Below are 25,504 nucleotides of genomic sequence, written 5' to 3' on the forward strand. Positions count from 1 at the left end.
CAGTGCAATCTTTACTATACTTAGCGAAAGCAAGTCCTGCTTAATTCGGTGGGGTTTACTCCACAGTAAGCAGGATTAGGATTGCAGCCTCATACAAGTTTCCCGTGAAAACAAGCAGTAAAACTGTGTTTGGAGTTAAATCGCTGGCTAACTGGTGAAATTTGTTGCCCCTCCAGAGTAATTCTACATTGTATATAGCTTGTGTAAGCAAAAGAAACTGGGAAGAAATAGACGTAAACTGAGGCAAATTTATCCTTGGATTGTTATACTATACGAGTTTCTAACACCCCTCTACAAAGAACACAGCTGAGATACATAGGTTTAGAAACTGCTCCTTTTAATTCTAAATTAAAGCTTTATATATGCTATGACTGGGAGCTGCACAAACCATGGGAAGCAGGAAGTAGGTTATGTATCTAGGCTGCACTCCAGAGAGTTTGCTAGAACTGGAAAAGAGCAGAGTTTGATGCTTGTGGTCTCCAGAAGGATGCATGCATCCATTTTCCTCCAATGCAGATTGCACCAGGGACTGATTCCCACAAGCGTATCCACACCTTTGAGATGATACGGGGAAATATTTTGCAGTTGTGGTCTGTGGTAGCCCTTTCACACATACAAGGCATCACCTTAAGTCAGAGTTACTGAGTAGTGATCCAAACATGCGCCTCAGTTTCCTGAGCCCTCAGCTGCTGATAACTTTAAGATTAGGGGTGACTGCAGAATCCAATTCCAGCCCAGTTTTTGAAGTTCTACTGTGTCTGATCATTCTTATCAGCACAGAACTCAAACTATACAAATCTGTTATTGAGATACAGTTCCAGAGCTTTGCAAGCTAGGTGAGAAGAGATTTGTGCTCCTCCTTCTATCTGTTTGTAGTAAAAAAAAAAAACAACAACCACCAAGTAAATGGTTCTTTTGTATTTGTTTTTTTTAAAAAAGTTGTTTTTTAAATGAACTTTACCGCTGCCACAATGCACTCACACACACAAACCAATTTTTCTTTTATGGTTTTTGCCTGTGGAACTGCGCATTAGGGCAGTTGTGCAGCGTTTTAGTGAAATTGGACATGCCCACATGTGCAAAATGCATTCCAAAGTCCTGCTGAAATTCAACCAGGGTGTAACCAAAGATATGTTAGAATCTTGGAACAATTACAAAGCAGAACTGAAGGGATTCGATCATGACTCATCCCGATTTAAGATTAACCTTCAAAATATGAGTCAAGTGGTATTTCACTGGGCATGACGTGATTCACATCTTTAGCCCAGGAAAAATAAGCAAATGAAGAAGTACAGTGCATTCTGCAACTGACATTCATTTAGAACACAGGGCATGGATTTACAATAGGGGTGAGGAACCTCCAGTTTGTGAGCGTAATCTGCCTTGTCAGGCTTCCCCATTTAGCATGGTAGGCCAAGTTTTGAGCAAGCCATACCTACGTGTCCTACATTTGGCATCAAGCACCAGGCAGTTAAAGACAGACCTTCGTCAAAAGGGGCTTTGCAGGCACCACCACTTGACAGTGCCTGCGAAGCCCCGTTGCTCTGTGGTTCCCAAGCACCTAACAACCAACTGAGAAGCACCGCACAAGGGACTTTTATTCCTCCTTCCAGTAGTTTCATCACCCTCTCTAGTAGCCTGAGAGAATGCAGCCATGGCTTATTCCTGATATTAAATTCCCCTTATTTCCTATCTGAAAGTATGTCTGACAGTTTGACTGACTTTCTCATATGGGCCCATAATCCTTTCTAATCTTTGGCTTTAACTGTTGACCATATCTGGAACATGGTGTTTGATCTGCTTGCCGATCATTCAAGAGAAGAGTATGCTTCTGATTGTTGAGCATTATTCTCGTCATTAGTTTTCTTAGCATTTGCTGTATCTACGCCTCTGTCTCCTGATTCATGTGGTACACCTATCAGTTCCGATTGCCCTTCGGTTTAGAGTGTGACTCTTTGAAATTTGCTTGGAAAAATATTTTCTGTTGGCAACAAAGAAGATGCAGGAGTCATAAAAATAAAGAGAATTGAACCCCGCCCTGGGATTGCTGTGGTCTCACAGGATGACCTGAGAGAAAAGTTCAGACAGAAAGGATTGGAAAGGTGGAGCTAAAAGGGCTGAATTTCCTATTTTGAAGGCATTTATAATTCTTGCTGGCTTCTTGGTAAAAACTGAGCTGAGTTCATTTTTAGCGAGCCAGTCAGTATACATGTATGTTGCTGGTTGGATGAGATAATATTATTATATGTGGAGGGCCGAATTTAGAATAAACTTGCATTCTTATATTTACAAGCTTCCCCCTTTGGTTGACTTAATCCCAAACAAAAGGCTGGATTCATATATATCATCGTGACATTTTCTAGCAGATCCAAAATATTTTGATACATTTCATAAAAGAGATTTTTCCCTGAAGCATATATTCTGGTTAACAGCTGGACTTCGTTAAAGGGAACACTTCCAATTGCCCTTTGATTATGGAACTTTGTTTAATAAATTCATATAGAGAAGAAAAGTTATCTATAATAAGGTGCAAAGCACTTCTGTTTACAAAGTGTGTATATGTATTTCCAAAATTTAAAATAATTTGGTATTCAGCATTTCTTTCTTTTTTAAGAGAATCTAGCAAGAATTTTTAAAGGGGGGGGGACAGGTGGCAGAAATCTGATATTTTTTTTAAGAAAATGCTTCAAAGTAAATCCCAAGAAGAACAGATGAGAGAGGAGATAAGATAGAGGTTTCCAATCAGCAAAAGACCTTTTACGAAGCTTTGATAAGCGTGTGTGTGAATGGGTGCACATGAAGGTTAAGGAAATGGCATCACTGAAAATGTATTAATCAATAGACAAGATATAGCACAATGCACTCTTCCCAATGGCCTTGGCTCTGACCCTTTTAAAGATAATGGGAATACTGCCCACTAAGAACTAGATTAGGGCGATCAAACGCATTTCATCAGGGTTTGACTTGAACCCTGATCCCAGAGGTGAAAAGGCAGAGGTTTATCCACTACGCCATCCAGCCCCTGTCCAGATAAAATCTTGAATATGATGTATAAGGGGTAAATTAAGACGAGGGAAAGGAACTGATAGCTCAGCATCACAGTTGCCTAGGATTTGGGGGGAAGGGTGAATGGGTGGTAAAATGCAAAGGAATATTAGAACAATCAGTGTGTTGGTCTCCTTAAAATGAGAACCGTTCTGTGAGGAGATTATAGCAAATAATTTAAAGAGGAATGCAGCGCTTGGAACCAGCATTTTTTTCAGAGGAATTCTGCTTTCTGTCCATGGCACAAAGTGTTGTGGACTATAGCACAGTGGCCACCCTTATTATACAATCTTGAATCCAGGGAAAACATGCATGGATGAGCCCCTAGATTATTTTGGAACTCACATAATGCAGATAGTGGGAATGGAGGACTAAGCTACCTTCCTCGGCCAATAGCTCAACAGGTCAGATTGCCATGCTGGTAAAGGTAAGGCTGTGGGTTTGAATCTTACGAAGAGAGGGCAGATGACGGAATGCAGGTCCTCCTTCATACAATTGCTGTAGCTCAGTGCCATGCAACAGAAGCCATGCCTGATCACCAGCATCTCCTGGTAAGATCTAGGAATGGTCCTTGTCTGGAATGCCGAAAAGCTGCTACCAGTCAGTGTAGGCTAAGGAGGGAGGAATCTCTGTTCCTGCAGATGTTGCTGGCCTACAGCTCCCATCATCTCTGACCATTAATCATGGTGGTTGAGGCTGCTGACAATTGGAGCCCAACAATATCTGGAGAGCTACAGGTTCCTCATCCTAGGTGCAGATAAATACTGAGTGGTACAGACCAATGGTCTGACTCGGTACAAGGCAGCTAGCTTCCAGTGTTCCTGGAACTTCTCCCACTGCTGGAGGAATCTCTGGTAGTTTGGTGTCCCCTGTAGAATGCAAGTCTCCTTCCCCGGACTTCTGTTAATACATCCCAGGTGTATTTTATAGTACTGACTAACTCACTCATACAAGCTCATATGGAGGCACTTATCTGTGACATTTTGCTTTTGCTTTTATTTGAAAAAATATAAATAAATAACTAAATCCAGTGACCAAACTAGCACCCGCGTTCAGGGAATAAGCCACAGGGCAGAGCATATCTCAAGGGCCTGAACCTCCATGCAGTTCGGTGGAAGCACAGGTAAAAGTAGGTGGTCAATTCTTCTTTATCATAAAGTGGAAGATTTAACTTGGGATGCTTCTGCATCTTAATTTTTGTCATAAACTCATAGAATTGGAAGGGACCCCAAGGATCATGTAGTCCAACTGCCTGCAATACAGGAATTTTGAGACTTCTGTTTCCGCAGCTTCAGATTTGATTGGTTTCCCCCTCTTCCTGTAGCTTTTGTTTTTAACACTCAATTTATCTTTAGTTTAGGAAGTAAGAACAGGCTTGGCCAGTCAGTCTGTGAGCCCTGCCTTAACTAGTTTGCAGTGAAGACACAAAAGCAAAGGGTTGAGAGGACATAGAAGAGGATTTGAGAAGAACGTAGGTTGAACTTCTGTATCGTATCACATAATTTTCTGTAGTGAGTCCATAGGATCTAAGTAAAGAATGCACTGTATAGAAAAGAATTTTGAGACAAGGAGATAGGATTTTTTCCAATGCCCTCTGCAACTCATAATGGATGCATTGGAGCTCCTTTCTAAACACAGCTTACCATGCTCAGGTTTTCCTTTAGTGATGCTAGCTGTCATTTGCTTGGGTGGTGTCACAAGGCACCAGTAGGAGTATGATGTATGGGGTGTGATGTAGAGATATAACACTGACTGGACTTAGAATAAACTTCAGGTTGTTCCTCCCTTCCTTCTGTTGAAGGTAATGTCTGATATGCTGTGGTTATATGAATGCATAGCAAATCCATTAGAGTAGGGGCATTGAAATACTGGCACTAGAATGTACTAGATATGTACTAGAAATACACATTCACTAATATATTTCAGTCACACAAGAATGACAAAAAGGGAATTCTTCGATCCACGTTCCAGTGTTTTAAATCTCTATGACTACTTTTTGTCAGATCTTCTCTTGTAGTTGTGGTGTTGAGTGTGTTTTTGTTCTTCCTGAAACTTCATTTCCCTTCCGCAGCTGGGAATTCTCTGGTGGTTGCTGCAGATAGATTTGATAAATGCTGCTAATATCACCTCCTGATCTAACAATGCTCTGACTTTGGTCTGTAGGTCTTGATGAGTAATTGCTGTTGTTCTACTCCAATGACTGAATTAAGTTGCCCCCTTATAAAAGGTTCATACTTCTGTGATTTTAGCCAAGGCAGCTTATACTAGCGTCCCTATGGACAGTGATTCCGCCCCCTGCCTCCCACTTTCAGGGTAGCTGTTTTGCTTTGAGCCTAAGCAAGCAATATTTACACATCTTATTTAACTATTCAGACTGTGTTCTTTCTCCAGCTATTTGAAATGTCAGATTGTTAATTTCAAATGCAAATGTAATCATTGTGTACATTTATATTCTAGACAAATACTCCAGTAGGCCCATAGCTTGTCCTTGGTTCATAAGAGTAGAAAGACTTTCCATCCCTAAGATAGTTGTAACTTGTTGGCATGACAGGTGATGAAGGAAAGACTAGCTGGTGTGACTCCATACGACCAAGAGCCATTGGGCTCTCAGCCCATGGGTCTTTAACCTTTTTGTACAATAAAGGTTGTGTTTTGGTACACTTCTTCTTTATGGGCAACCATGTTTTCTTACCATTGCAGAGAGATTAAAATTCAACTGCTGTGTTTTTCTTTCATGGCCATGATCCAGTGAAGCTGTGTGCTTGTATGACAGAGAAATCTGCAAGCAGCCAAGGGCTGTTGTTTCTTTAAGTTTTCCTTGTAGCTGCTAAAGAGACAAGCTGGTTTTTTCTGTTTAAAACTGAGAAGTGGATTGCTTCTTCAACATGTTGTGGAAACATCTGTCTGTACATGTTTTTCTCCTGTTGTCATCATGGTCTAGGAAGCCACCTGTAAGCAGTGCACCAAGGACCACTGGTAATCATGGAACATAAAAGAACAACTACAAGTCCATTGCTCCAGTGGAACCTTAGGCACCCTTTGTAGAGAAGCTCTGCATCTCCTCCTTTAGGTTTTAAAGACGACTCCCACAAGTCAATCTGTGGTTCCAAATGCACACAAAGGTCTTGTCCAAGTAAATAATGCATGCTACTGACAACCAGACTGCCATCGGTGATTTGTCCCATGCAGTACATCCATCCTTCGGAGGCATTGAGGATACTACACTAACCGCTGTTGCTGTCTGTACAGTAGTTGCAAAGTTATGCCTTGGCACTTGGTGCAACAGGATGCACAATTCCATACACTAATGTGCCATCCCACTACGTCATAGAATTAAGACCACTGACCTTAAAACCTACACTTGTAGGGCTGTATGCAATTAATCCAGCGGTTTTCAACCTGTGGGTCCCCAGATGTTGTTGGACTACAACTCCCATCATCCCTGAGCTCTGGCCTTGCTAGCTATGGGCGATGGGAGTTGTAGTCCAACAACATCTGGGGACCCACAGGTTGAGAAAGGCTGAATTAATCTATACCAAGAGTAGACCCACTAAAACCAATGAACTTAACTTACTCATAGCTAACTCTTGATTTCTGTGGATCAACTTTGGATGTGTCTTAGCCTGTCACAGTCCATAGGATTAACGTGTATTAGAACAGGGGTCAGCAAGGTTTATCTTGCCTGGGCCGGATTGGTCCCGCGGAGATCCCTCTGTGGGCTAGATCGCGTGTGCACCCGTGATTTCCAGCATCTGCGCGTGTGCACCCGTGATTTCCGGCGCTGCAGAAGTGAGTCCCCGCACTGCGCTAAACAGCGCAGCGCATAAGCGGGTAGCTCAATTTGGGGGCTGGTGAAATGACCCTCCACAGGCTGCTTCCGGCCCATGGGCCTTAGGTTGCTGACCCCTGTATCAGAATGTGTGTACCCTGCTTCCTGTTTCCTGCATCACATGGGAGCTACATCACTAAGTTTGCAATGCATGTGCTTAAGTTGTCCCAGTGCCGCCGACTCCTTATTACGCTTGAAAGGGCTGTTTCTCAAGAATGGCGTTACGAAGAGTAAACTAAACAGAACATTATATTGATTTTCACCTGCAAGCCATTTGCGATTTCTGCGAGGAAAATATTGCACAGTCCAGGGCCAAGTGGTGTGTGATGTATGAACTCATATTCCTGTGCTCAAAATTGCTATTTGTGGTGAGATAAAGCAGCTCCCCACCCCCACCCCCCATTGCAACATAACACATAGCTGGCTTTTAAAAATGGTTTTACGGTACCTGTACATTAATAATAGCAGCCTAATGCTCTGGTTGCAAGGATTCAAGGGGTGGAACAGGAAGGCACCAGCCCTCCCATATTGCCCCCTCCCCCCAAAAAAATGTTATACAAAGGGATACTCTTTCTGAATGAGGAGTTACCCTATAGCCATCACAGCTGATAGCCATTGAGAGATTTGTTCTCTGCAAACTTGTCTAATCCCCTTTTGAAATTATCTAAGCCAGTGGTCGTCGTCACCGAAACTTGTGGCAGTGAATTCCATAAATGAATTAGGCATTGTGCAAGAAAGTCTTTCTTTTCTTTTTTTCCTACTGCCAATCAATTCCTCGGGGTGGCTCATTTCTCAAATCTCATGAGTGGGAGGAAAAGGTAACTTTCCCCACACTGTGCATAAGTTTGTTTTCTTATATATAAACCTCTGTCGTGAGCGATAGAGAAAAAGATCAACCAAATTTTTAAACACATAACCTGCTAAATAATTTATAGTTCTTAGTGTTTGGAGGGGGGGACCTCCCCCCAAAAAAACTAAGTGCACACTTTCCTTGAACACAGTTGGTCTTGTTTGTGAGTAGACATGCATAGGGTTGTGCTGTTAGTTGTCTTTTCCCCCCTGAGTTAAAGCACTCAAAATAATTCAGCCTTCCCTCATAAATAATATGCTTCAACACAGTGAATATAAAAAACACAAAAATACATAACACGGCAAGAAACAATAAACACACATACACACAAACAGTTTAAAAGGCCATGTTGTTGTTGTTTAGTCGTGTCTGACTCTTTGTGACCCCATGGACCAGAGCACGCCGGGCTCTCCTGTCTTCCACTGCCTCCCGCAAACTCAAGTTGGTAGCTCAAACTCAAGTTGGTAGCTTCGAGAACATAGATTGTTTAATTAGCCAAAGACCTGAGAGAAGAGGAATGTTTTTGCCTGGCACCTAAAGACATGTAATGAAGGCACTAGACGAACCTCCTTGGGAAGAGCATTCTGCAAGTGGGGAGCCACTGCAGAAAAGACCCGTTCTCATGTTACCACCTCCCGGACGTCTCACGGAGATGACCTACGAAGAAAGGCCTAGGATGATGGTTGCAGGGTCTGAGCCGGTTCATATGGGGAGAAGCGGTCCTTAAAGTACAGATGACTCCTGGCTTACTGAGAACAGGCAAGAAGGAGTACACGCAGTACTTCAAATATGGCAGTGGCATAAATTTCATACAACCTCACGATGCTGTTCATTTTATGTTTGATCCCTTTCCTAACAATCCGAGACATGACATTTTAATTTGTCACCACCGCCGCACGCTCGGCTGGCATTTGGAGAGGGGTGTGTGGCTGAGCAGGAAGAGCAGCTCAATGAGAGTCCTAAGAGCCAGGCAGATAGACTTTGGCCTCTGGGCCTGAGCTTTCCTCTCTCTGTACTAGAACTGCCCAAAATAATAACAGTAAGAATGCCTATCGTGTCCCTCCAGCAGCTGGCGCTTGCTTACAAAGCCCAGCATTGCAGCTGTAAGGATGTCCCTGCTCCTTAAAGAGTTGGGAGAGGCTACAGGAGGCTGCCAGCACAATTGTGTTCCTGTTATCTGTCATCTGTGTCACAACAATATCAATAGCTCCTCTGCAATACACAGCACATAACTAAGCAAGCAACCACCCACAGTACATAAAAATGTCAGAAATGTCTGCGGCTGTTACTGGGGAAAGAGCTGGGAGCTAAGTGTCTGAACCACCGTTAACCCTTATATAGGCCCTGGCCTTTCTGTCAGATCCTGAATATTGTCATAACAAAGCAAACTGGATGTACACACTGTAGATATTTTGAATTCATCTAGGAAGACAATGCAGCTATTTAGCTCCCCCCAGCCTCTGGAATTCTCAATGAGTATTCTTTACCATTGTGTTCTATGAAGCATTGTTTGCTTATTCTGTCTTTTGCATTTTTATATTTTACAAGCAGCCCTCCTTTCTCAAAATGTTCTTTTGTCTTGGCTTCTTAGATAAAAAAAATTCTCACAGAAATGCTTCAAAACCGTCAGTTTGTAAACATACATTAAGCCATGTCTGCTCAGGAGTTCCAAAGAATTTAATGGGGTTTACTCCCAGGTAAGTGGGCTTAGGACTGCGGCCTAGTGTGTTTTTCCCCCCTCCATCATAATTGTATTGAAAGGCAGTTTTGCACCATACTTCCATGAGGCTGTAGTCCTATACCCACTTGTCTCATTGAACCCAGTGAACTTACATCTGAGTAGACACAAACAGGATTTCACTCTTCATTTCTGTTAACAAAGGATGCATTGAATGTAGTAGCAAACAACTGCTAATAGATGCTATTGATTAGTCGTATTATATATGTAAACACCATGTTGGCACTTCACCAGTTCCATAGATGAACTGAATATTATGGGACAAAATCCAGTGTTCTGTTGAAATGCACCCATTGGGCTTGTGCAGTGCTCACAAACTGTTGGACAAAAACAAGGCAGTATCTGCAGGGCTTTGTCTATCAGCTCAAGGCATTTATCTATGTATTGAGTAGCACCTGCTCATCTACTGTACTATGGTTGAATGAATCACAAATGAACACTTGCAGAATGAGTATCATATGCAAAGAAAGGGCTGTGAAATCAGAGGACTTGATGCAGATCTAAGACTTCTGGCTACTGTTGGTTCTGCTGCTCTGATGGGACTGCATGCTCTCTCTGTCTCCAGCGCCTCTCCTCTCCTAAGAGTCTCCCTGCACTGCCAGCCTTAACTACAGTTTTGTACTACAGTGGTACCTCGGGTTACAAACTTAATTAATTCCAGAGGTCTGTTCTTAACCGGAAACCGTTCTTTCACTATTGGGGCCTCCCGCTGCCAACACACCGCCAGCGTACAATTTCCATTCTCATCCTGGGCAAAGTTCTCAATCCGAGGTACTACTGCCAGGTTAGCGGAGTTTGTAACCCGAAGTGTTGGTCACCCAAAGCGTTTGTAACCCGAAGTACCACTGTACAGCTGCACTAACATTAACCATGGTTAAAGCTAATGAGGGAAACAAGGGAAACTTGTTTCAAACCTTAGTTAAGTGGAAACACTGGTTAAGGTTGTTGGGAGAAATTTGAGCCGGAGTGAGGAGAAAGAGTCCAGTCCCCACAGCTCACCCCAACTCTTATAATGGCCAGGTTTGCACACCACACTAAGTCCAAAGTTGGACATTATTTATTTCACACAATTTATATATTGCTTGATTGTAAGAAAGAAAGAAACACTCAAAGTAGTCTACGAAAGGAATAAAACAAAATTATCAGCTATTTAGAACATTCACATAATCATTAAAATCAGCGATGAGCTGAAAAGAGAGTAAACATTCTACATATCTGAGTAGGCTTGCCTAAACAAAATTGTGCCAGAGAGTTGTAGTAGATTTACTATTGAGGCCGCTTTGCACCTCCCCAGTCATTTTGCTGCTGTGCCACCCTAAGGCATGGCATGGCTGAGCTATTTCCAGAGTAACCAAGAGCTGTAAACTAAGAACAAACCTTGGTATTGGCTTGGGGCTAGTCTGGGGAGAACTAAGCCAGGCTTCCTCAACCTCGGCCCTCCAGATGTTTTTGGCCTACAACTCCCATAATCCCTAGCTAGCAGGACCAGTGGTCAGGGATGCTGGGAATTGTAGTCTCAAAACATCTGGAGGGCCTAGGTTGAGGAAGCCTGAACTAAGCCATGAACCCAGGTTCAAACAACACACGAAACCGTGTGTTGGGAGGAGTAAAGCATTTGCAATCTCCTCAGGAGCTTGAGGCTCGTGTCTCTGTGCTAATCCATGAGCTGGTGCATGTAAACCAGACCATTGTGTGATCATCTTCTAGAGTGACTTGTTTGTTTTATTCCAAAGTCCCATGATCAAAGTCCACGTGGCCTTTATGGCGCCTCAGGGACTAGACAACTCTTACAATGCTTTTGGATGTAGATTGCTTGCCTTAAAGTTCTTATAATTTGCATACATTTGCAATGAGGGTTGTTTTTTTTTTAATATAAAGCATCTTAAACCATTTCTCTGTTTTTTTCTCATTGGCATGAGCTATGCAAGAAAAGAAGGAGTGGCATTTCATGCTCCTGTGGGCGCATATTCGTACACCGACAAAAATCCGCCTCGATAGGTGGTTGGTGGCGCTGCAGAGATTGTAGACAAAATGGGTGGGCCACAGGGAGGGTAGCTAATCAGTTGTGCAGGTGGTTCAGGTATCTGCTTTTCACACAGATAATTAATGTGTACAAGTAGCTGCTAATTGCACATTTCAGGAATGATTTATGACAGAGCGGAGGGGAAAGAAGAACACAATCTAATTTCATTCGGAACCTCTGCCATTCATACAATGGTATCAGCACAGCTGTGAGTTGGGACATGATTAATGAACAGGGAGTAAACACACAGGCTCTATAAGGAGAGCTATTTTTGATGGCATGCTTGTCAAAACCGAAAGTGGCATTTACAGCAATGGATCGGTAGCACTATAGGTTCATTTGCACGTCGGACTCGATGCTGGTCTTGGTTCTCGGATGAAGATTATTATTTTTTTATGCCCATCAGGATAGCTCCTGTTTTGAAATATAGACTACTAGTATTGTTCTTTTATGAAGAGGGTGTTTGTTTTTTGGCTTCGGAGCACAATGTTAAGCTACACCCTTCCTTTCTTTGTGGCAGTCTGCAGGGGGGAAAACTTTGTCCAGGGGGTTCATATGCTTCTTTTGGTACATTAAAGCTGGCTTAATATCTGTCTCTAGTATTGTGTCTTCACTGCTGCTGCCTAGGAACACAACTCTATAAATAATCATGTGTTGTATCAAGCGATACATAAATAATATTGTGACTGCCTCAGAACAGCTGAATAGGAATACTGCTTGCTTTTGTGGTCAAATGGGGCTGTTCTGCATAGCCTTGTGGTTTGGTTTTATTTTGCAGGTAAATTTTAAGATGACAGTTTGGGTTCTTGTTTTTATGTTTTTATCATAACTTCTTTTCTAGGCAGAAGAGTACAGCAGCTAATATTACCACCATATGAGCATATTTTGTTGAGTGGTTAGCATCTTAATTTGCTATATATTAATATTCTGAAAAGCTAATTAGTTTTACCTCCAAAAAAGTAAAATTAGTGCTTCTTTAACAATGAGCTAATCTTTGAAAGGAGCAAATTCCCCCATGGTGGGCCCCTAGTATAATACCAAAGTTGAACACTTTCTGAGCATTCACAAGAAATTCATATTGTGTGTTTTTAATGCTCATTGCTGTTTCTTTTTCTCAGAATAATAATAATAATAATAATAATAATAATAATAATAATAATAATAATAATAGACCTGTTCACAATACTTTTAATCCAGCATCATGTTTTCCTTTCTTCATTTATTTTGTTTTGAAATTTACATTTTTCATGACAATTCCCCAAATTAGTGTACAATAAAATAATAAAATCACAAAACAGCATCATAAAGCAAAACATTAACAATAGCTTGAAACCTATCGCGGTGTAAGTATTGCAGCTTAAAATGTAGTCAACAATTACCTTTTTTGAAGAAAACAAGGGTTTATTTGTTTACTTGTTTTAATTCTGGTTTCTTTTTTCCCCCATTAGCTTTTGGAATTTGACAAAGAGCTGTCAGTCTTTAAAGACAAATTATATGAACTGGACATTTCGTTTCCTCCCAGGTAAGATATGTATGCAAGTGGTTTATTTAATTAACATCCTAACTCTAAGCACACTTTGGAAATCTGGTAAGTGAGAACTAGAATGCCATTCATTGTAAAGTTTGTGTTGTTGGGAATGCAAAAGAAACTGTATCCAGTCCTGTAGTTTCAGTTTTCTCTGGATTAAGGCCAGAATGTTTTATATGGATACTGTTAATCGTCTAAAAGTCTTACAGCTCTCCTTTCTTTAAATTTGCTTACCAGCATGGATTTTCTCATGTTTATGTTCAACTGTTATAGAACTACAGGCATGTGATTTTCCCCGAAATAAAGGTTTCTGCTATGATACCTACCTAAAGGGGGCAAAAAAATCCTATATTGCACCAATCTTGAAGTGTGAACTGTGGAACTCTTGCAATGAAGTGAAAGTGTTTGGGGTAATTACTCTTGTCTAATGAGAATTCAGAGCCAATTGCACATTAATAGAGGATTTAATGTTAGGATTATCATTTTACTTCAGTTTTAGTTTAAGTAGTAATAGGCTGGTAGTTCTTTAAGATTATAAAAGTAACAATGTACCCTTAAACACCTTGTGTTGAATATATCTCTGCCTATCAACATCCCCCCCCCCCCTTCCAAATTTTTCCTAACTTCCAAATAGAGATTTTATCTGTAACTTGTTTTTGGAGAACAGCTAACTCAATTTCCGTATAATAGATATTTTTGCAAGAGAACTTAGGCAATCCATTATTTGTATGAATGACAGGCTTATATTTTTAAGTGTTTTCTGTTACACGGTTGTTGTTGTTTTTAAAAATGATGTTCATTGTGGAGTAGTCAAAAACATAGGATTCATGTGCTGGTGCACACAAGAAACCATCTCTAAAGGCGTTAAGAGTGGTTATAATCATTAGTCAGCTAAGGGAAGCAACAAAAAGAAAGTTATCGCATTATGCTGATGAATTGTTATTAATAGCTCAAAGCATTTCAGCCCAAATGTGTTATTTCGGGGCCTTTGTATAAGAGAAGATGTATGCCAAATAGCATTAGCTCTCATTGTATATTTAGGTGTATACTATCTACATAAAAGAGGACTTTGCTTTTCCTAAAGAACAGGTTTGATATTTCTTAAGTTAGCATGGCCTAACTTCCAGTAGTGAAAATGTGCACCTTAATAAATTTCACAAGGCTGTTTTCCATTTAATAAGCTCAGTATTCATATACCCGTATGAAACCCTTATACTTTTCACACTCGTGATATGAGAAAGGCCTCTTCACTGGGCTTCTGCCCTCCACACACTGGATCTCCTGCCAGCCTCTCTCACGCAAAGCATAAACTTGTAGATGCACTCTCTGCTTCACGTATGTCAAGGCTCTGATTCTTCTGCTCCTTCCCAGACCCCTGGTCCTTGTGATTTCCCCACCTCCACTTGCCCTGTATTAGCACCAAGCTAGGATTCTTGCCGCTCTGCGTGCCTTCAACCCTCCATTCTTCCCCTATGTTAGGGGCCCATTACTCGGTCCCTACCATACCAATCCCCAACATACACACACACCACTGCCAAGATTGGAGGCAGTAATGCTTCTGAATGCAGTTGCTGGAAACCTCAGGGGGGGACAGTGGTCTTGTGCTTGAGTCTCACTGGTGGGTTACCCACAGGTATCTGGTTGGCCACTGTGAGAGCAGTATGATGGACTAGATGAGTCATTGGTCTGATCCAGCAGCCTCTTCCTATGTCCTTCCTTAGTTCTCATCATCTGCTTGTGGTGAAAAGGCACCCATAGAAATATCATTAAGAATAATGAAGAAATGAAGTTGGAAGAAAGCAGGTACATGTTTTATCTCAAGAGACAAAAACAAATACCTGCTGTTTAGAAATAATACCGACTGGGGGATTTGCACCTTATTTTGTTTTGTTTAAAGCTTCCCAATAGGAGAAGATAAAAAAAAGTAAAGGACCCCTGGACAGTGAAGTCCAGTCAAGCTTGACTGTGGGGTGCGATACTCATCTCGCTTCAGGCCGAGGGAGCTGGCATTTGTCCGCAGAAAGCTTTCCGGGTCATGTGGCCAGCATGACTTAACTGCACCATGTGCAACGGGACATGGTGGCAAGTGCCAGAGCACACAGAAACACCATTTATCTTCCCACCACAGTGGTACCTATTTATCTACTCGTGCTGGTATGCTTTCGAACTGCTAGGTTGGCAGAAGCGGGGACAGAGCAACAGGAGTTCACTCCACACCAGGGATTCGAACTGCCAACCTTCCGATCGGCAAGCCCAAGAGGCTCAGTGCTTTAGACCACAGCGCCACCCACTCCCTTGCAAATAGGAGAAGACTCGCTCATCAGATGCAGACTCCACTCCAGAGTTTGGGGGAGTTGAGAGGAAAAGTTGCATTAATCCTTTTTCTAAACAACAAGAAATAAAAGCAGAAACATAGAAATGGTAAATAGGTGGGAGGGTGTGGGAGGGTGTTTTGATGAGGACCACATTGAATGGACACTGCAAAAAGCTTGGGTGCATAGTTCAGAATAATCCGTCATGTAGAAGCATCTTTGTCACCATAAGCTTTTTTGGAATTGAAGGCAAGAGTGTGCAGAGTTTGTTCACATTATGGGGGTGAGAGGGCTCTGTCCAAACTATATAACAAGGAATAAATCACGAACAGGGGACAGTCCATAAAACAGTGATTACGTAACAAAGTGTAGCGAGAGAATCAAGTGTGCCAAGTACATTTTGGGATGCAAAGGAAGGCGAGTGCCCTGTAAGTTCACGGAAGAGCCACCATGTTCTAAGGCAGGGGTCAGCAACCTTTTTCAGCCGTGGGCCGGTTCACCGTCCCTCAGACCATGTGGTGGGCCGGACTATATTTTTTGAGGGGAAATGAACGAATTCCTATGCCCCACAAATAACCCAGAGATGCATTTTAAATAAAAGCACACATTCTACTCATGTAAAAACACCAGGCTGGCCCCACAAATAACCCAGAGGTGCATTTTAAATAAAAGGACACATTCTACTCATGTAAAAACACACTGGTTCCCGGACCATCCGCAGGCCGGATTGAGAAGGCGATTGGGCCGCATCCGACCCCCAAGCCTTAGGTTGCCTATCCCTGTTCTAAGGGCTTTCCTTTACTGGGCAGAAGAAAGAAATGTGACTGAAATCCATTTCTTACGTAAGGCAAATGTGCACAATGTATTAAGACTGCAGTTGTCATGAGTCCTGAGACGTCGCCAGGCTCAGGCATAGAGTACCAGACTGAGATGGATAAGGAGGGGGAACTGGAGGATGGCATGAGGTGGGTTAAGTCAGGGGAACAGAGGCTGAAAGATGTCAGTAATTCCCTCCCCCAAGATACAGCTGCTCTGGATGAGGAAGCTCTCGTCCTTCCTCTCAGATAAGAGCCTCTGTTGTGGTGGTCTGAGCAGGAATCGCGACAGCAATCTTAACCCCACTTACCTGGAAATATGACCCATCGAATTCAATGGGCTTCAAAGCAATGGGTATTTTGGTTCCTTGTCAGTCTACATCCTTTTGCCAGCTAAGTAAATGAAATACTAAACTGAAAAGAGAATGTGTCAATGACTGAGTTGCTTCTTAACACATTGTAATCACCTCCGTTGGCCATTAAAGATGGATAAAGTATGGTTTCAGCAGCAAACGGGTTTGCCTTATTAACTATGGAAGGGGCATTATTTATTTGAAACATTTGTAAGGCACTTGTAAATATGCTCAAAGCAGCTGACAAAATGATCGCAGGTATATAAACCAACAGAGCGAAAGAGGTGAATGCTTGGATAATTCTCAGTCACCCCATCCAGAAATGGTAGTGCTCTTAAATTTCTTTGCGGCAGAAAATGTACCCTGAAGAAAGTTGCATTCTCCCTGACTTGCGTTTTGGTTTCAAGAATGCGATACAAGCTGTAAATTCATATCACTTACCCTCAAGAAGTCATCCGTCAGGGCAGGCGTGACAGCTTTGAACACTGCACACCCTCGTGATGAATTTGGCTTTCCCATGTTAGTGGTGGTCCTGGAGCCAGAGAGCCATGACACTGCTGTGATGAAGTGCCAGTGGTCTGACAAGAAGAGTCAAGATGACTTGTTTAGGTACAGGAGGCAGTAAATACGATGGGACCTGAATAAAAAAAGACGATGGCATGCCTAGACTTTTGGCAAGCAATGGGAGAGGGAAGTAGAGTAGTGTTTTGAGAAGGTTTGGGGTGTTTCCCCCTCCCCAAAACTAATTCATAAAAACCAACTTGCAATTTTTCTTCGTCGTTTTCTTGGTTTGGGAGCTGCCGTTTAGGATTCAAGTTTTATATGTTGTTTAAGGCAATTTAAAGAAGGTCTTTTTACTATAATCCTTCAAATGCAATAAGCACAATCGTAGCACTTTTAAAACCTGCTGGTTTTGATAGCAGGCTTTAGCACATGCTTAGCTTTTCCCCAGCAAAGTCAACAGTGTTTTAAGGCTACAGTCCTCTAGACACTTCGCTCAGAGTAAGTCCCGTTGAGCACAATAGGGCTTACTTTTGAGTAGACATGTATACAACTGCAATGAAAATTTGGCTCAATTGCTGCATATGCAGCATTTCAAAGTTTAAAATATGTTAGAACTTCCCCAGGGGCCCTTTGAAGGCCAAAAGGTGGTGTGCAAATTATTTTTTATAAAATATGTATATTATTTCCCAAAACTAGCAGAATGACCAACACCACAAAAATCAGGGCAGAAAGGGAGTCTGTGTTTTTCAGGTACTAATATAGGAGCTCATGATACAGGTCTGCACAGAGCAACGGCAGAGTTAATCTGTTTTCCTATTTCTGCTTAGAATCTTCACTATGCTTACAAGAAAAAATTCTGTACTCATGTGCAGCAGTCTTGCTCTGATTTTGAAAACAGCTGCCACCCCCTGTAAATCCCCTGAAAACAGTGTCCATAACTACAGTATATATGTTGTGCTTCCCAGTAGTAATATTAATTATTACATATTTGTACTGGTTTGTTTTTCCTGTGAATCCTAAAGTGATGTTTTTGTTATACTGTGCTTTCTTTCTTGTTCTGTTGATTGCTGAAATAGTTACTGACATCTTTAACCCTTCTTAGCAATGAAAAAACTTTAGTCAAGAATCATTATCTAACAGGAAGCAGAAATTAAGTACGTTTCTAGATGTCTGTTCTTATTGAACATTGCATTTGAATACTAGGATTCATTTGGGGTTGGGATAGAATTGCAGGTCCCTAGGCCTGCATGTAAGAAATACATTTTTTAAAGTTTTCTTCTGTTTCTAGCTCTCAGGAGGAAAAAGGGGTTGTATTATTATTATTATTATTATTATTATTATTATTAGTTATTGTTATTCTTCCTGGAGAATTTAAAAGTGAAGCACATTATAAACTGTATTGTAATCAATGACCATCAAAAGCTCTTAACTTCAGGCTCTATCCATTCTTACTGCTGTGGTCCATATTCCAGAGATGTTGTACAAAGTGCTCACTTTTTTTAGGTTTGGGAGACATAATTTGAAAAAAGTTATAGCTTCATGGGGGGGGGGGAACCACAACAAAAAGTCAGTTCTTGTCTTTTAATTTTTAGTTATCATTGAAACCATGCTTTTTAGGCTAACCACAATGTTCATCTTTTTTCGTGTGTTTTTTTTTACTTTCTAACAGTAATTTGGAAATTATATGTAATTTGTAGCTGTCTCATCAACAGCTCTTAAGGCAAAACCTCTGGTCATTAATACACAATCAAGTAATTAAATTAACACATGAAGTAAGCCCTGTGCTAGTGGCCGTTAACATCCACTTTTGCATCAGGAAAACCATCAAAATAGTATCTGAACTTTCCAGCATGTTGCTGTTTGATCGCAAGAAGATATACTGTTGGTTGGAGACTCTGCAACTGCTTAGTGCTATGTGGATCAAGATTAGCATCTACCTAAGGATTCTTCACATCCAGCGCAGATGTTATTCTGTTCCTGGATCATTTGAACCTTGGTTTTCACTCCCAAAATTGGAGCACAAGTTGAGAAAAGTTTCTCAAATGAAATTGCATCTTTCTTAAAGGTTGCCAATGCACTTAAATAAGATATAGAAGGAAAGAGAAAGCCATCGTTGTTAAGGTATATGTATGTTCTAATCAATTGTGTTATATTTAATTTGATTTATGTACATTCAAAATTGAAGTTCAGGGTCACTTGTGGAAATTGCCCTTATTTGAGGATGCAACAAGAGGATTTACAACCCCCAAAGCTCTAGCCTTTCCGCTCATGTCGTACATGAATTTGCCATCTTTCTGGCAAGTCCTTCCACAGTTACACATTATTTTGAGACTTCGCTGGGATCTCTAGACTCTGCTTCTTCATTTTTTGTTCAGTTTTTTTAATGGAAACTTTTCAACATATAATACAATAAGAGCCAAACAAATATAAATAAACATATAAAAAGGAGAAAACAAAACAAACACACTAAAGAAAGACAACAGAGAGGAAAAGTGGAAGAAAGCCTCTATCGGAGGTGCGTCTTAACCCTTGTGCCACACAAAAGTTGGTCACCCTCCCAGCTCTCACCTGGTAGATTCTACTTCTTCATAAAGAAATGAGAGACTACATAGCAAGGCAAACAGAGCTGAACAGACCTCCTAGTGCTGCACTTGCTCTCAAGGACAATGGTTTTAAATGGTTTCTGCAGAGAGGACTCCTGGTCACATTCTCAGGCAGAACTGAGTTGAGAAGGGCACACAGGAGATGTCTATTGAGCATCTATTGATTAACCCACATGAACTGAGAGTGAAGCTTAGCATGCCCCCAGTATTCTCCCATGGCCATATTTTCGCTGTTATCTTAATGGTGAAAATATGTGATGTGATGTTAATTACTGGATGTTGTCTACTGGAGCCATGTGTATGTTTCTGACCTTCAAGAGGTACTTAACCACCTGTGTGGATGATATTTTCTCTTTTTCGATGGCCTGCTTCACACATAACACTAACTATGCTATGGTTTTCTTAACTCATGATTTTATTAACAAAGCAAATGTTAACCGCGATTGGTCCCACAGACATTCAAACAAGGTTTTTCCAAGATTTGGCATGTTTTCTAGTTACTCATGACTTTATAGCTTGGTAAACTTCTTGGTTGGGGTGGGCAACCATGGTTAAGGGTGAGTTCTGGGTTTGCACGTAACACTATAATCCATAGTTAAAGCAAAGCAAGTTTCATAAACCAATGGCAGACCATGGTTTAAGATCATGGTTTGTTGGCAGTAAACAAACTATAGTTAAGCTGCTGGGCAGTTAAGCCATGGTTTTAAAAACCATGGCTTAATAAAGCATGGCTTAGCAGTATATGCAAACCAAGCCACTAAGAGTTGGCATTAACTGACAGAGAAGATAGATGTGTTTATTAGCCAAGTCCTGTCTCCGCCCCAATTGAATGCCTGCCGGCACAAGGACCAGCACAGCCCACTTCTGATTTATTGGTGAGCACTGACACCCGAAAAGTCATCCCTCTGGTGGACCTCTGAGGAGGGGTTGGGGAGGTCTTTTATATAGCAAATGGTGAGGCCTGTTCATTTTAAACACACTCTTGTTTTCTGCTGTACTAGCGGCGAGAAACTGACTCTAATTCTTTTCAGCGCTGTAGGTTCTGTCAGTCACCTGACACCCTGACATTAAACAAACAGCAAGCTCAGGGTAAGCTGAAAATAGGTCTTTGGTAGACTGTAATCACTATGGAAAGGTGGTAGGTGTGAAAAACGAAATAAGGACATTTTGGTTCGCCATGATACAGGTGGGCAATTGTTAACTTTATCACCTCTCTCTATTAATTATTATAATTATTCTTGTAGCTGTTGTATGGCAGAGATAGGAGCTGACTTGCCAGGGGTTCACACCCAGCTACAAGGTTTGCTTTCAGATAAGTGTGCATGCACAGTAATCTCGTGTATTAATCATTCTCTTAAAAGTGACCTGTTCTTGTTTGTCATTGCATTAGGCTGTCATGTAATTTACTGGTTGGACATATGTTCGTGTCTTAGATATCTTCTCTTCTCTTTGTGAATTCCACATAAACCCCTTCCTTCAGCAGACACCCCCACCCCCCTCACCCCCACCCAACGCTGACAATTTCTTTGCTTTGACACATCTAAGCAAGAATGACAGGTCAAATCTCATTCATAGCTGTGGCATTTTTCGTCTGGATTTTCTGCTAGCTTCCTAGCAGAAGTATATTCTGTAGACCTATTTTGTAGAGAGAACTGGCTTATTTTCCTATTGTCCCCTCCTTCCAAAGAATTTGGGCTTTATTCCGTCACATTTCTTCTTTTCTCTGCACTGCACTGAGCAGCATAAAGCAAGGTCATTCTGAAATACGGCAGTGTCCTTTCTTTCCTGATTGGGGGGGGGGGAGAGACGGACGGACGGACACATTTGCCTTTCTCAGTAGCATTGTTCAGACATTCATCATGCAGAAGCACTCTTAACTGCACCCCCAAGGAAAATCAGGGTTCCAAAATGCACAGAGACCACCACAAGTACAGGATGCTTCCTTGCTGTAGACAAGTCATCCTTGAAGATGCAAAGACCAATGGGGAAGAAAGGGCAGATGTAGAGCACCTTGCCTGTTTATTTAAGGCCCATTATGAGTGTCTGAATAGGGCTATCGTAACCTGGGTGCTGTAGTTAGTCTCCGCGTGTTACCGGTGATAGCATGAGGTTATTAAACAACTGCTGTTTTATTTTCTTCTCCTTGGTTTCTCTGTGTGGAAACTTCCCCTGTCAGCACTGTCAGAGTCCAGGTTTTGCAAGAACTCTCTCACTGTAGGAGGAAATCTTACAATAACTCCAGATGCAATGGTGGAGAGGTTTTTAAAAAAATGGCTATGATGAACAGCCAAGGAATGGTTAAGTTGACTTGTAGAGTGGCTCTATCCATTTTTGCCACAATATTAGATTAGTAAAGTGCTTATTTCTAGCATAAAAGGGTTAAGTAAACCTAATTTTCTGTGTTGGTACGCTTAGAACAGGACTGGAGAATCTGTAGCGCTTTGGATGCTGTGGACTACAACTCCCATCATCCACAGCCAGCGTAGCCAGTGGTCAGAGATGATGGGAGTTGTAGGCCAGCAACATTTGTGGACCCAAAGTTGAAGATATTGCCATACTAATTTCTGTTATTCCTGTCTAAGCAGGCTAAATATACTATAGTTGGTATTTATTGTTCCAACCTTTATGGCCATTACAACTAACTAAACATGCCCTCAGAGGATCCAGGAAAGGCATTATTGACATTAACATTAATTGAGGTTGACACCGTCACCCAGGCAATTCATGAGTCTGTGGTGTGGATATGAGCAGATTTTATGTACCAAGAAGAGGGTAAAGGCCCGCCATCTCGCAGCAAAAAGGAAGTTCTTAGTCATCTTTTCCCTAAATGGAAACATTCCATTGCATCCATATTACTAGTAATAACTAATGCAGCAAGAGGCAATTGTGCAGGCTCACTGCAACATAACAAATGGTCTATACAGGCCTATAAAAACGACTACTGTACTTGGAATAATTCTACCTTGTTGTTGTTGTTTTCGTATGTAACCCTATGTGAAACAATGATTCGGGACCTATTTATCCTCCTTACCCTTTGCTGCCAAATTGCCTGGCTGACACACACATACACACCTCTTTTATTGTGACCTTTGACTCTGATTGTTAGCTTGGTCACCATGGTGGTGTTCTACTATTTGCAAGCGGCAGCTGTTTAACTCATTGTACTTTAACTCTTATGTTTGCAAGCCTTGTTTGCCCTCCTGATTTTGCTCAAATGAAATACACATCGTGGCCAGTTAGCTAACAGGGGATCAGAAATATTAGCATTTTGGTCAGTGCAGATTGGTCAATTTAATTCCAACAGAAGTGTATCTTACAGCTTGACCTGATGCAAAGGATGAGCACATGATGAAGGCTCATTAATTATAGCCATTGCCTAAGAGAGATGTTTCAAATGAACTAAGCTGATTGCATCAACAGACTGTTTTGCTTTGGATTTTTTGCACTTGAGGCTCTGCAGATATAGTAATATTAATTAGTACTTTAATCCATGGGAAATATTTACTGGGTGTCTAGCTATGAACAGCTAGCTATGCTTATTCTTAAATGGCTCTTTTCCACATTTGCCGCACAATCCTATCAAATGACGTATTAACAAGCATCCTGGTTACCTTAAGACAAAATCAAGACCTCGCTTATGAAGAATGCATAGCATGTATACCCTGCATCCTGTCCATGGCAATCCATGATCCTAGGAAGATTAGAAGGTGACAGTATTACAGAATCCCTTTAGAATCTGCACACAAAAGTCTTCCCTTTTGTTTGGGGGGCAAGGGGTTGCACTAAACTAAAATAGATTATGACTTGGTTGCAGGCCAAGTTAGAAACCTATCGTTTCCTTCTGAAAGTAAGTTATCCACATGTAACTGGCCACAGGATTGTTGACAATAGGTGAAAGTCACCTTCCACTGAACTCAATAGCAAACCATCCCGTGATTTCAATGGAGGTACATTTCAGTCTTGGCCAAACTCCAAAGGTCTCTGATGTGCACAGAGTCCAAAAAGATTTGAAAAAATTGCAGAGAATGTAGCATCTCCTTTGAATCAGGGTGAATATCTCATTATTCTTTTTTTCCAGCTCCTCCAATTGTTTTGGAGTTAGCAATTTGGACTTCATTCATTTAATGCAATTCAAGCACAGCAGACAATTTGCTTATAGTCACAGAATCCTGGGTGCATGATGTGTGTCCATTATACCAGGCATTACATCAGATGTTGACCCTGCAAAAGTACTTCAAAGTGAAATCAGAATTCTTTTGGTACATCAAGTAAATAAAGCTTAAAATGTATCATCCCGTTTGATATACACCATTGGGATATACTACTGTATCTTCAAATTCCAAGTTACATAAATCTCCAGTAGTTTTTGTGGGATATATCATTCACTGAAGCAGTCAAATACAACATTTCCTGTTTCCTAGAGTGGACACACTGGGGAATGTTGCTCCAGACAGGGAGGACTTCCTGTCATACCTGTTCTGGAGCATCCTCCCCGTGTATGTGACCAGGTAGAGGGGCATGACCCTAGCAGACCCTGTAAAAGGGCTAGTCATGCAGCCATCTTCCTCTTTTTGCTCTTTTGGGGTTCTTTTGTTGCTCTTTTGCCATCTTCCTCTCTGAAGAGCAGTAGAATGCTGGATTTCAAAATTAGCATTTGACAGCACAATATGGACCTTCAAAGGTTCTGCAGTTTTTGTGCAAGACAACAATAAAGCCCAAGTCATTTGGCTTTTCTCAGAAAGTACCCTAATGGGAGTTGCCAAGTTGTGAAATGAACCTTTTGGTTAGGAAGCGGTTTTCTTTAATTGGGTGTCTTGTTTGTCCATGGTACCAAATGCTAGCATTCAGATATTTGCCTAGATTTGTTACAAACCTGGGCTCTTCCAGAATTCTTATTGCTTTGAACCTCTTGAAGTGGAACCAGATCATCTCATCACAGTAAACCATGGTTTGCCATGAATGCAGAGATCTCTCCCACTTTGCTCCTCACCTAGCAGAGTATCAAACCGCAACTCCTGGCTTAGCATTACTTCTAAACCTGAGGCCATGGTTTGTTTCTCTTCAGATAAACCACAATTGGTAAGCCAATAACAAACCTTGGCTTCATATCATGATTTACTTGCAGTGAATCCAACCACAGTCCCCAGTTCATATGTAACACTAGGCCAGAGATCATGGTCTGTTGCGCCCACTTGAAATGGGAGCCATGGTTTACCATGATGTGCAAAGGCAGCCAAGTGTTTGTTTTATACTGGAAGAAGTCTTTTATGTGTACACATATCTAAGATATATGTAGGAGGACCCTAGGGAGGATATGGGCATGATGGGGAGGGTGGGGAACTGACTTCCTCGTCCTGGCTGTCTCACAACCACTAAAATTTACTCTCTTGTAAGAGACCTTGTTCATTGCTTCCTTGGCTGTTATCAGCAAAACACAGAAACATAGGAATAAGTTTTATAGCAGATTGGACAATTTGTGAAAATACACTGGATGTACAGCTAGCCCAGTTTTAGCAGCTGCTCTCCAGGATCTCAGGCAAACCTCTTTCATATGTTAGAATTCCTGCTCCATGATTGGAGTCATGGGATTTTTGTCTGTCACATGACGGTGTGTGTTTTGACTCCACAGAGTGGAAAGTGATGGAGACAGGATGTTTGTGTTACTGTGTTCTGTGAAGTGGGACTATTGTCCTTTGTTCTTTTTCTCTTTGCTGTCTTGATACTAGAGAGAGGGGGAGCCATGTTGCAGTGCTCCGTGTGTGTTTATATGTAAATAAAGTAGATTAGCAAAAATGCTGAGTTGCTGAGGTCTGTTAGGCAACTGCGCAAACTCTGTGGATCCCTAAGTGTGCCGGTGTCGGTTGGCATTGGTCGCTGTGATGTTCAGGCTGAAGAAAGCTTTTG

At 41.5% G+C, this 25,504-nt stretch overlaps 1 protein-coding gene across 9 annotated transcripts in view; it reads left to right on the plus strand.

Annotated features, from left to right (window-relative positions):
* Positions 1-25,504, plus strand: part of INPP5A (inositol polyphosphate-5-phosphatase A) — a 253,172-nt gene that overhangs the window by 209,237 nt on the left and 18,431 nt on the right. For all 9 annotated transcript variants that reach the window (XM_083617007.1, XM_083617006.1, XM_083617009.1 and 6 more), the window contains one exon: positions 12,934-13,007. In XM_083617007.1, coding sequence (XP_083473133.1) covers positions 12,934-13,007 — 74 coding nt within the window. The remainder of the gene's footprint in view (positions 1-12,933; positions 13,008-25,504) is intronic.

Source organism: Podarcis filfolensis (genome assembly GCF_964270895.1).
Source record: "Podarcis filfolensis genome assembly, chromosome: 5".
NCBI classification, from domain to species: Eukaryota; Metazoa; Chordata; class Lepidosauria; order Squamata; family Lacertidae; genus Podarcis; species Podarcis filfolensis.